Source organism: Ochotona princeps, chromosome 6, assembly GCF_030435755.1.
Source record: "Ochotona princeps isolate mOchPri1 chromosome 6, mOchPri1.hap1, whole genome shotgun sequence".
NCBI classification, from domain to species: domain Eukaryota; kingdom Metazoa; phylum Chordata; class Mammalia; order Lagomorpha; family Ochotonidae; genus Ochotona; species Ochotona princeps.
In genome coordinates, this window is record NC_080837.1 from 54,675,513 (window position 1) to 54,688,670 (window position 13,158).

The 13,158-nt window shown below is 48.2% G+C and overlaps 1 protein-coding gene across 1 annotated transcript in view; it reads left to right on the plus strand.

The window, feature by feature from the left end:
- The first annotated feature begins 3,230 nt into the window (after nt 1-3,230).
- The window catches only part of NPAS3 (neuronal PAS domain protein 3), an 830,044-nt gene continuing 820,116 nt past the window's right edge, over nt 3,231-13,158 (plus strand). The window contains exon 1 of the mRNA XM_058666321.1: nt 3,231-3,426. Coding sequence (XP_058522304.1) covers nt 3,377-3,426 — 50 coding nt within the window. The 5' untranslated portion in view covers nt 3,231-3,376. The remainder of the gene's footprint in view (nt 3,427-13,158) is intronic.

Here is a 13,158-nt window from a genome sequence, read left to right on the forward strand (position 1 = left end):
TAACAAATGAAGCAGGGAGCATTCTTTGACTAGGTTAGGAAGGGAAATTTCACCACCATCACCACTCGTTCTAGAAACCCCAAAGTTTCCCCTCAAGGACAACTTTCCATATTCCACGGTGTTAAGAAAAACAGTCATCCCCAAACCTGCACTGAGAAAGACGAACAAGGCCATGTGAGAGGTGAGCTCAGTACTACACGAGACGGAAGGAAAAAAAATAGGAAAGTGTGAAATTAAATATTTGTGTTTCCCAGATTGCACACGATTAAACAGCTGAGAGATCTGCCAATGGCATTTAACTTAAAATATACACAATGCATAATTCAAATAGCAGTTCCTATTTTTACCTTGTATTTCAAACTTCATTGATTTGAGAACCTTTGATTGGAACCAACAGTATTTAAACTGAAAAGGTTACAATAATCTATCACTGCCATATTTTGTGCCTTCTAACCAATGGCCCAGTGACCAAAGCCGATTTTGCATAACACTGAGTGTCTTCCAAGTTGATGCCCAGTATTGCAAATATTCCTTAGAAGACTTCATTATACGCTCTGCTTAGTGCCGGAAATTCTCAAAGGACTCTAAAAATAATTTGAAGAGGGGGCTATGCCTTGGCAAAAAGATTTTTTTTTTAATTTAAATGATTTTAGTCTTGTTTTACTTCAGTGATTACAAGAACCTGTAACACAAAAGAGCTGGGCATCTTTCAAACATAAAGGACTAGCAAGGATTGAAAGATTCCTCCCCCTCCTTCCCTTCGTGGCTCAGGTATGTGTGCGTGTGTGTGTTTGATAAGACATTTCAGTGACAATGGAATCTGGCCATCGGTATTGGGAAGTGCAGGCGGCAGTCTCAACAGTGTGCTCTGCGAGGTAGGAAGTCCAGGGTCAGAAGTGTCAGAATGCCTTTGCAGCACTTGTGGGGCCTCCTGAAGACCTGGAGCTAGCCAGAGGGCAGAAACTGGGCGTGGGGGCAGGAAGGCACGGTCTAGGATGTCCAGCCTTTACGTGGCTGGCACTACTGGGGTGTCTTTTCAGCTGCCTCTCAGAGCCAATTTGCTCCAGACAGGAGTCATCAGGGATAGCACCCCACATTCTGATATCTCCCTGTCAAAGTTGAATAGGTAGGTACTTCTGCCCTCATCTTGGCCTGGGGGTTACTTGTCAAGCTTGAATTACACTGTAGTCCTTTAGATTAAGGCTTTCAAAGCCATCGACCTAAATTTTGGGCATCAGGATGTATTATTCCTCCATGCACTTGTGTACTTTCCTGTTACTTTGACAGCAGAGAGTGTGAAAGCTGTGAAAAAGGCAGCCTTCAGCTGGGGTGACACCTGTTACTGTCCTTAGTTGCAGGAAACTTGCCCGTGAGAAGACTGAATCCTATGGGGCAAGCAGATTACTGGCAGGTGCTAGAATTCCGGTCTGAATCTGGAAGCCCCTGTCCCCCCAGCACTTCATCAGGACCTTGGACCACCCCCACATCCCTTGCTGTTGGTACCTCCAGGCCCGAAGTGAGGTTCCAGCTATGTTTGCTAAACTGAATGGGGACACTCCATAGAAACTATGTTTCCCAGTACTTTTGGGAGTCTGACTGGGGGAGTGCCAGCAGCAAGACAGTGGCCTGTTGTCACCCTGGGGCTGTAGGCAGGCTGTTCTGGACACCACCTTTTCTAGCCAGAGACCTGGCCCCTCCCTGCCCACGCGAGGCTCTCCAGTTCTCAGCACCTCTTCTGTTCTTCTGTCTGTAGAGTGTAGATCAAGGCGAACTTGCACTCAGTGGACAGGCACCACATCTCTGCCATTAAACACACCTGAGCTTTTGTCTCAAATTTGCCACTCCTGGCCCCACTTGGGGTGGAAGGATTCCCCCTTTCAGGTCTGTCTGTATTTTCTGCTGAAGTTTAGAGGGAAACGCAAAGCCTCCCACAGGACTGCTGTTGGCTGGCAGGCTCATTTCATTCACTCCAAGTGGCAGTGCTCTCTGGGAAGCCGGCCTGGTTGACCCATGACTGGCCCAAGTCTCTGCGGACACAGCTGCCTCAAAGGCTCACAGACGGGGTCCACCGCAGGGATTAGGGCTGGCCCCAAACGCCGAGGGACTCTTGTTGTAGGCCTCACTCAACCCTAACGGGGCTGGAGGTGGGGGAGAGGCAGCAGAGACTGGCAGTCTGATCTAAGGACTTGAGTGTGGACAGGCGTCCATAGCTAACCGTGTCTCCAGGCGTGGGCATTCACATGTGCAGCCAGGGGTCCGTGGTTCTCTCCGTGCATGACTGGGGCTGACACTGGTGCTCTGGGGAGGCTGCAGACAGCGTCAGGGGACCCCCACGCAGCATCCACCCACACTCACTTCCGCTGCCCCCAAGGCGCTCCTGGGATGCTGTCCTGCCCCAGCTGACTCCTGTGGCTTCCCAGTTCCTCTTTCGCTTTTCTTTCTTTCTCCTGGCTGCGATCCTCCATAGAAGGGAAGTGTTCACAACTGCAACTGAGTGGCGTTGTTGCGCCAGCAGCCAAGCTTCCCAGTCCCCTTGGAGAGAGAGCGAGCGAGCGAGAGAGAGAGAGAAAGAGAGAGAGAAAGAGGAACGAAGGGGGTGTGTGTCTGCTTGGAGGAGTGCTCTGGAGCAAGCAGCTGGAAAATGCCCAGAAATACTTTCACAGCGGTCAAGCTGGGAGCCCCCAGCGTGTCCTCCCCGTCCCCGCCCCTCCGGGCCTAGGCCCGACCGCCCCAGCCGAGAGGGTGAGGGTGTGTGTGTGTGTGTGTGTGTGTGCGCGCCCCACCTGTCACCAGGCCAGCGCCGGCGGGGGCGGGGGCCGTCCGAGGCGGCGCGCGAGGCTGGGAAGCCGGAGGCGGCGGGGCCCTGGGCCTGGCCGCCCGCGGGGCCGCGCGGCCGCCTTCCCCCCCTCCCCGCCGCCTCCCCCCACTCCCCGCCGCCGGCCGCCTGTCTCCGCGCCGGGCATGTCTCGGGAGCTGGGGCGGCCCGGGCCGCGGGTGCTGTGCGGCGCATGGACGGGGGAGGAGAAGGCGCAGGCGGCAGAGGCGGCGGCGACCTGCGGCGGGGAGCGGCGGCGGCGGCGCGAGGGGCCGGCCGGCCGGCGGCCCGCCTTGGGCCCCACTACTTTTCCGTAGCCTCCGTGCCTCAGCAGCGCGGCCGCCGCCGCTACGGCCCCGGCCCGGGCCCCGGCCGCCGCCCGCCGGGCCGCCTCCGCCTCCGCCACCGCGCGCCGCGCACCGCGCACGCCCGCACCCACTCCCGCCGCCCCACGCACACGCACACCCCCGCCCGCCCCGCGCCCCCACCCCGGGAGAAGGGGGGGGAGAGAGAGAGAGAGAGAGAGGCAAAAAGTAAGAGAGGAAAAAAAATAGCAGGAAGATGGCGCCCACCAAGCCCAGCTTTCAGCAGGATCCTTCCAGGCGAGAACGGTAACACTTTTCTGTTTATTGAACCTGCCGCCCGGGCCGCTGCTCCCGCCGGCCGCTCGCTCGCCCGGCCGCCACTGCCGGGGTGGCGGGGCCCGCTCCGCCGCCCGCCTCCTGGGCCGCGAGCCCGCGGGGACCGCGTCGGGGGCTTGCGGCGCAGCAGCGCCCGCCCGCCCGCCTCCCGCGCGCATTGTCCGCCCGCGGCGGCTGCGGCAGCGAGCGGGCTCTGGCGGCGCTGGCTGTGCCAGCAGTCGCACCCCCTCGACTCGGCGAATGGAGTGACTCGCCAGAAAAAGAAAAAAAAAAAAAGAGAAAGAAAAATAGAGAAAAAAAGGGAGGGAGAGAGAAAGAGATGCAAAAGAAAGAAAAGAAAAAAAAGGCAAAAAAAAAAAAAAAGGCGCTGCAGTGTGACGGCGGCGGCGGCGCGGCGCGGCGAGGGTGGGGGGCCGGGATCCCCGGGGCCGCCGCAGGTCCCCTGGCAGCCGCTCTCAGGGAAGGGCACGAGCTGGGCAGGGGGAGGGCGGGCGGCGAGGGGGGCGGAGGCGGCGAGGCCGGGGGCGGGGAGCCAGGCCCGGTGTGCGGGGGGCCGTCTCCGCGCCCTGCGCTAGGCCGGGCCGCCGCGCGCAGCTGCGCGCCGCCCGGGGCTGCGCCCGTGGCAGCCTTGGCAACTTGGGGTCCCCAGCTCTGTCCTCGCTTCCCTCTTCACCGTCCCCCTAAGGAACCCCAACATTAAAAAAAAGAAAAAAGAACTCGAAGCAAACCACTGTGGTCCAGAGCAAGCCCACGGTCGGAGAGCTCTCCCCAACGCGTCCGCACCCGGGGGCTTCTGTGAGTGCCCCTCTTTGGGGAAAGCTGTAGTGGGAAAGTTCCCGGTGAGAAATGCATCTCCCAGTCGGGAGAGTGTGTGTTGGAAGTTAGTTAAACTAGTGGAGCCGAAGGGAGAGGGAGTTGGTGTGCCAAAGATCCTGGCCCGTGCTACGTGGATGGCATTTTGAGGATTCAGAGTAACGAAGCACGTGGTTTTCCCTCCTGCTGTCCACCCAGCCTACTTTGTTTGGCATCCTATTTGCTATTAATTGGCAGCGTTAATGACATTAATTGCTTATAGCATATTGGCTTGAGCCGCGTGAATATCTCTTTCTGTCTGCGCAGAGGCAAGGCTCAGTGGGAAGCATGAAATGTTACGGGTTGATTTCAGGAGGAAAACAAAAAGGGATCTGATGGGTCCCCCCTCCGCCCTGGCGGGGACCCTGCCTTAACCTCGCAGGCTTCGGAGTAGGGAGATGAGGGACCTGCTTGCTTGCAGGATTGCATTGCTGTTACCTGACCGGTTTGATTTTGGAGACAACATAGGGTGTGATACAGGCTAGTGTGTGACCCACAGCGCTCATCCAGAGAGGCTAGTAGATTTTTAGGCATCAGATCCGTTACAGATCTGTTAGGCTGTTGCTAGTTTCCTTGCAGAAGGGACGGCTGACTTGTCAGGATGAATAAAATACGTCTGCTAAATAGCTGCAGAAGTGACTGATTCCAAACTCGGGATAGTTCTGTGAAAGTCATGTATGTGTACGTCAACCGTCCATAATTGAGTTTCTAAAGAGGTGAAGTGGCCGCAGCGTTAACCGTTACAGTGCAAGGGTGGAAAGCCTGGCAGCTCATAGTTACAAATGAACACTAGTTCTTCAGAAACATTAGTGTTTTATGATGAATTCACGTGTTAAATATTTTACTCTGGGAGGTAAAGAAAATAATTTATTGCAGCAATGTGCAAGACTTTTAACAATTATTTTTTTAACATGGTGACAAATACTTTTTTTTTGAGGGAAGTTTCTAATTTCCGTCTCTTTGCATTTTCTGCTCCCTCCTTCCCTCGCTTCTTCCTTCTCTTCCCCTCTCCCTCCCTTCCTTCACCCTGTCTCACCACCTTTCCTCCCCCCAGTTCAGTTAGTAGTAAATGCATTCACTGGGATGGCCCCAGTAATCTCTCTGGCGGAAGCCTATTTGTGTGCCATTTTGGGAATTTCTCTGAGATAGGAATCTGGAAGATAGAATTAATTTCGAGGGGAAACTTCATAGCCTGTGCCTGAGCGCGTTCTTTATCACCTGTCTCCATTTGGCATTCGAAGAAGGTAAATCAAAGCATGCGATTTGTTATTCTGCTCCACTTGAGAGCTGAACTAAATAACACTTGGTCTGAAATTCTGATTGAAGTTGTAGGAGGATATACTGTATTTAATTTAATGCCCTTTAATAGCATCTTCATGTCCGGCTTGGATGCTGTCATTTTAAAGGTTGGATCTGAGCAGCTTTAACCTGTAGGGAGAGGGAGGAGTAATGACAGGGCAGGGGGCAGAGGAGCATTGTAGAGGCGGTGAAGGAAGGAGTTACAAACTGAGCCTTGCAAAGCCTAATAACCACAAACTTGGCCTGTTATCCAAACAGTTGTTTTATGTCACAAGGGTTTACTTTGTTATCAGGGTAGAAATGCTCTTAACACTTTAAGTGTAAACGTTACACATGTAAGTTGATTTGGTTCTGTAATGAGAAGCTAGACAGTTTGTTCCAGAGAGGCTGTTTCTCCCTCTTCCCTGTTACAGCTGAGTTGAGGCACTCCGCCTGTGTTTGCGCTTGGTGCTTAGAGCTTGCCGCCGGGCAGCAGAAGTCCTGCATCGCCCTTGCAGAACACCACTGTGGCAGGACACCACTGTGGCAGGACACCACTGTGGCAGGAAAGATGCCTTTCTGGGGGCTTGTACGCTGCATCCTCTTATTCACTCACAAAACAGTTTCCAAATTTCCAACTTCACAAAAGTGTATGTGGGCACTTTATTGCTTTCCAAATTAATTTGCAAAAATAAAAGCAAATGCTTCGAAAGTTGAAACTATCTTTTGAATTGTTTTATTTATGAAGTGGCTGTGTATCAGATGATGGCACAGAAATCATTCCTTCTAACAACAGGTTTTTGACAAAGACACTGGTTTTTGAGACTTCCATTCGTTACCACTCTTTGGGTCCTAACTACAGAAAGCGTCTCCTTCAATCTGGACAGTCTCTGTATAAACTTGTTTGATTTCCTTTAAACTCCAGTAGATGTCAACATGTGTAGTACTGTCACTGAGGTGCCTCTGCTCTGTAGGTGTGGAGCGCAGGAAATGAGTGTCAGGCATGTCAGATGCTCATGGTGATTGGCGAGGCATATTCCAGGAGCTCAGGGCGTTGGGTTTAAAAAAGTAAAGGTGGTGGTGGGGACCACGGTGGAAATGCTTCTTCGCACCATGTGAGCGTAAACAGTGATAAATGATGATGTGCATTGTCTAACACCTGCTTATATATATAAATAGCTCCACAAGATTGTTTAAATGATAATCGAAAATATGAAATAGGATGGCCTTCATATCACAAGGCCAAGGGTCTACAAATGGAAAAACTGAAATAATGAAATATTTCCAAGGCAACAGACTGTCAACAGGAGCGGTAACGCATGGGCATCTCAGAGCTCCACCAGAGAGCACAGGAGCCGGCCAGGCCGCAGAGTTCAGCCTTCAAGGACCGCAGTGGTGCAGGGCCTCGCGCGGTACCACATCCTTGCTGGTTGCCAGCTGCTGAGCCATGGCTGAGATGCTCCAGTGGGATTATGTGTAGATCATTAGATCTCACTTGGTGTTACTTGATGCTTTTAGTCTCTGAAGAGAAACACGAAGTTACACCAGGTATTTTCAGTATCAGGAGCAATGTTTTGGTTCTCGTGTCTTTCCGTATTCTTAAAACATGACTTTTGTTTTTGACTAGAAGTTATATGTAATGAATTTCTCCATCAGAATAAGTTGGTAAGAATTACACAGCACTTTAAACATAACCCACAAATTGGAGCCGGCTGATTTGAGTGAGTTTGGGTTTTCTCGTGCCCTTCTCCCACACGTGCACCCTTGAAGCAGAGCTCTTTTATGGGAGTGCCAGGATTTCCACAAACTCATTAACGCTTTCCCTGTCCTTCCTCTGAACGTGGGATCCACTGGCATGCTAACATTCCACCTGTTTGATGTGGGGCCTTCTGTCCAGGGTCCGCTGCTCTTTGGTGACATTTTGTACAACAGAGTACACACACACACACACACACACACACACGCGTGCGTGCATGTACATAGATACACAGTTGTACATGCTCTGTGAAGCTGCACTTTGGGGATAGGCTATAGGTGGCTTTTATTTAGATTTCTTTTTCTAAGAAACTGCTGTTATCCTATTTTGGCATCTCTGTGGAGGGCAAGTCAGAACAGTTTCTCAGACAGTCCAGGTAACGCGCTGTCTTACAAAATTCCTTAAGTCCTTTGCTATCAACCATGAGCCCAGTACAAACTTTTTCTCCCCCTGCCGTCCTTATTGTTTTCTTTTTTTCCCTGAATGTCACCAAAATTAAAGAAAATGAGGGGCCTGTGAGAGCAGAGTCAGCCCTGCTCCTGGCTGTGTTTTACATGGCCTGCTTTTTCTTTTTTTCTTTTTATTATTTTTATTGGTAAGTCAGATATACAGAGAAGAGAGAGAGAGAGAGAGAGAGGAAGACCTTCCATCTGATGATTCACTCCCCAAGCCGCTGCAACGGCCAAAGCTGCTCCAATCCAAAACAGGAGCCAGGAGCCTGCTCCTGGTCTCCCATGTGGGTGCAGGGTCCCAAGGCTTTGGGCCATCCTTGACTGCTTTCCCAGGCCACAGGCAGGGAGCTGGATGGGAAGCAGGGCTGCTGGGATTAGGACTGATATCCATATAGGATTCCAGTGTGTGTAAGGTGAGGACTTTAGCTGCTAGGCTATCACGTTGGGCCCTGGCCTATTTTTTCTACCTTGCAGCATTTCATTATTTTAATGGTGTGTGTGTGTTTTGAAAAGCTGTATATTGCAGTTGGTTTAGAATCTAGCTTTAGTTGTTTTATAGATGTGCCTTTTCTGCTTAGGGTGCCTGAGTTGGAAACTTGATAAAGACATTAATATGTAAAAATTTTTTATTGAGTAGTTGACTGAATATTACACTTAAAAATTTAAACACTGCCAGAATTGCATGTAATGGAATAGGTAAAACGCTAAATATTTCAATCAGTGTTGCAGTGGGAACTTCAAGAATTTATGGGAAAATTCAGTTGTCTGCATTTAATGATGTTAGTATTTTCACAATCAGTAGTGGCCTTTTTTCCCCTCATTGGACAGTGTAATAAACCAACTGTAACTGAATGGTATTTTTACTGCGCCGGGCCTCATTAGTGTGAATAGGGTGTTTGCACTATTAAGTTTGATAGAACCTTACATAGTTAGAGTAATTTGTAGTAATGTTAGTAATACTACAGTGCGTAAACAGGATGTGGCTTAGAAAGAATAAAATGAGTGTGACTGGAACTGCAGGGACTGGGCCAGACACAGGAGGAAGCCACCCAGGGATGGTTAGGACATTTGTCAGGCGTCGGGTTTTGGTGCCTTCATTGGAATACATGTACAGAATCATGGGAAGCAAGTTGAAAACCCCCTGGCCGCAGACTGTAACTATTGTGGGACCCTTTCGCTCCGTTTATTCCTTGAAGCTCGGCCTTGCACCGCAGTGGCTTGTGCTGGGGACAGTGTGGCCCAGTGTCCCCTGTCGGAGTGGTGGCTGTGGCTGTGGACTGGTCTGATATGGAGACATGGAAAGTAGCCTCTTCTGAGCGAGAGAAAAGTGCAGAATTCCTGAAAATATGAGACTGTTTTTTCTTTTTTCTTTCCGTTTCTGCCAGCGTGGTGTTGTGCCTAGATAGGCATCCAATTTGTAAGATACTGTAATTGATGGCAGTAGGTTGGTTAGAGGCTCCAGAAGAAAGGAAAAGGAGAAGCTGCGATGTAAATATGAGGGTATTTCAGACCAGATCAGGCGCGCTCAGCGTCGTATGGCGGTAGACAGTGTGAGGGTATTTCAGAAGTTCCGTGGAAATGCAGTGAAAAGTCAGCTGTTTGGGCACACAGATTTTGAAATTTGTGCAATGTTTTCATGTAAATGCATTTGCCATGGAGTGTTTTTACACCACAGTTGACTTGCCTTTTTATTCTATTTTCCAAAGACTTTTTGAACTATGCTTGTATAAATTGAAATCATAGATGTTAGAAAAGATGTTTTGATGGGATTTAAAGCTTGTTACATATGAACATGGACACTTATTTCACCTGCTGTGTTACGGACACCGTGCGCTGTACTTCACAGCAATTTTCTCTTTAATTTTGCCACTGTTCTTCTAATCCCTCCCTTGATGGATTACAAAATAAAACTCTAACACTCCTACCAAAGGTGCCTGAGTCAGAGATTGCATAGAGCTTGTGTCCAGCGTGGACGTGAAGGTCATGTCATAACCAGGGAGGTCTGCCTGAACATGAAAGTGGTGTGTGTAGGTGGCTGGTGGTGATGGTGACACTTCTCAGTTCTTCGAAATCAGGGACATCTGACCCATGTCATGGAGTTTGTGTAGCCGAAACACTCAAGTATGAATAGTGAACCATCTTTCTTCTGTGTGGTCCTTCACACAGCAGATATTTGGAGAACTTCAGGAAGGTTGTGTTTAGAAAGCCAGAGGAAGAATCAGTATTTCATGCTTTAACATTGCAGGTGATTTTAGATTTCGGGTAAGAAGCACAGCTATGATAGGTCCTGTTTCTAATGGAATGTTTCTAGCAGAATCAGTTTGCCCCATTGGTGCCTCTTCCGTCATAAGGCAGGGAGCGCTAAGGGACCGCTTCCGTGCGTGTTAACAGAGCTGCAGCGGGGCCACAGCTCGTTTGATGATTATGTCGCAGGCACTTAGATTTTTATTCTAGTTTTGAGTGAGGAGGAACAAGCTCAGGGGAGTTTCTAAATAATATCTGGTAGTACCTAACTACTTATGAGAGTTTCAGAGAGAGAGATGTCTCCCATGGCCAGACCCCGGGCTGGATTGAAGCCTGCAGCCAGGACTTGATCCCAACCTGCTGCCTGGGTGGCAGGAACTGTTACCTAAGCCGTCACCACTGCCTCCCAGGGCCGGTGGTAACAGGAAGCTGGAATCAGGAGCTGCAGCTTGGAATCAGACCAGGCCACCTTTAACAGGCAATGTCTGGGCAGGCGTCCTCACTGCCAGGCCCAGTGTCTGTCCCTGGATATTGTGTTTTGAAATATGTAAGGACTTCCAGAAGCTGGTGTCTTGCCAGGTTATTTGGCATTGTAGTAATGACAACAAGTCTTTACGCCATACTGTGTGCTAATAAACAGATACTGTTGGAAGGGCTTGACCTATATTAACTCATTTAATTAATAATATAATGTGAAAAATGGACCATAGAAGCTACATAAATGGCAAGTCTCATTCCCCCAACACACACACACACACACACACACACACCGCACAGCTTTGGTGCTCTGCTTTCACATCACGACTGTTTCTGCATCCCAGGCACCACAGGGTTGGATCAAGTTGAAAGCAGTTCTCTGACAAAATCTAAACCTTAGGAAACCTCCTAACCTTGGACCCTAAAACTACATTTGCCTTATGAGAAGCAGGCTATAGTTCTCTTTAGGTTTTTAAGTGTGATACTGTCAACCAAATAGCTGTTTCAGTCAGTAAAATATGTAATAGAAATTCCAGAAACTCCCAGAAAGAGCTGGGTAGCCAGTTTTTTTGCGTTATGAGTGAAAAGTGTTATTTTGCTTGTGCATCTTACGTATTCACTTCACATTCAGCAGATCTCTTGTTTCCATGAAGAACAGATTGCCCCGTACAGAGAGAGGCTTTAGTAAAATGTTGATGGTAAAAAGCAAAAGTCATTCAGAAGCGACTGCAAGGTTTAAAGCTCCCATCGGGTCACCTTCTGTTACAGTGTGTTGCTCTGGCTGGTGTGGTAATGCGGGGTCCCAGGGCCCTGGCATGGGTGCCGGTGTCCAGGCAGTGCCCCATGGGGCATTTCAGCAGCGTCTCAATACATCTTGTGGTCAAGGGCTTTTCATTTGTAGGATTTATAAGAATGTGATGAGAATAACTGCATTATAAGTAAAGGTAGTATTGGGTTAGGAGTCATCTGTATGTGAACAGAACTGTCATGAACTTACTTCCCCAAACCTTTGAGTTTTCCCATCAGCTACTTGGTAACACTGCAGATGAGCGAGGTCTAAGCTGTGGTGCTCAGCACTTACCTCAGATTGCAGTCTCTTGGTGAGTGCTGGTGGAATGCCTGAGAGTGCCCACTGTCTCTCCCTGGGCCTGAAAGTGGACATCGGGAGACCACTGTGTGTTGTGCTGATTGAAGCGGCTTTTTCTCTCCAAAGTTAATTTATTCTTCAGGTTCCACTTCTGAAAAATACATACATTTTACTCATGTGAGAGTATATGACAAGGTATATGATCTTTTTATTGCTCAAGATTTTTGCATATGATAAGCACAGTTCATATATAAACCATTTATCTGTACATACACATATAGACTGTTCATAACAGACGTCGTATTTATAAAATATATCTCGTGTCTACTTAAAATGGGAAACTCTTACAAAGATATCTCTAACCAATTATAAATGTCTTACTTTAGTTGGAGTTAAATTTAAATATATGCAGTGCATTGGTGACTTTTTTGTTTTCCTACTGCTGTAAGGAGAAGTAGGCTCATCATTTTTTTTTGCACATTTTTATTGTTCTGTGTAAATGTAATTTGTTAATCCTGCGAAATTTGTCATAGATAAATTTGCTTGGATTATCTTGTCACCACCGTATCTGCATTCTTTTGTTCATTGCTTATTCATAATTTAACAGTCTGGCAGTGAGCCTTTTTGGGATGCTCACAAAAGATATATGACCTGTACCAGCTGCTACTATAACCTGCAGAATGCACAGTGAGACGTTGGCAACTTGAGCATTCCTCTGCTGGTTAAAGTGCTCTCCACTGAAACAGTCTGTTCCCAAGAATCTCCGGAATCTCTTGCTACCAGCGGTTTTGATTTTTTTTTTTTAATCTTCTTAACAAAATTACTTCTAACAATCAAATCGTTTGATATGATTTTTTTTACATTGCTCAAAGGAAGTTAATTTCTTGTGCACTGTTTCTTCTTTATAAGTACGTACTTCAAAAATGAATGGCTATTTTTTTTTTTTGAGGATGGGTCAGAGTTATCCAAAATGATTTTCTTGGGCAAGTAGGAATGGAGCAAGGAGAGACTCACAGCCCGATCCTAGAAGAAGAAATGCTTCGTTTCTTCCTGTTTGCATCCGAGTCCTTTACAGTTCATATCCTAAACACTCTGCATTATGTGGTATGCATCAGGCATTAAAAATAAAATGTTACTTGAAGCGTAACCACATCTTTAGGTTTTCATTATTCTGAATTAGTTTAGTATATGACTTCTCCTTCTTCTTTCTCTCTCGCTCTCAATCAGCAGATTGGTTTGAGTAATGGTTAGTTTTCTCCTCTCTTCTGTGCAGGCATATGATTGCGGCTCAAAATAATTCATTGCTAATCCATGCAGTATTGGTTCATCTCCATCATTCTGTTCTGTGATGAGAGCCTCAGGCCTGGTGCCTCGCTTTCCGCCCTGATTTTCTTTAACTGCAGCCCTTGTTTTAATATAGTTCTGTAGTCACCACTCTCCCACCAGCTTCTTGCCATTGCTCATATATATCGATTGCAGTAGATTAATATTTATTTGAAGCTATTTTTCAGACTTTGTGAAAAATGTATTCATTTCTCACCGTGAATCTTCTTCCA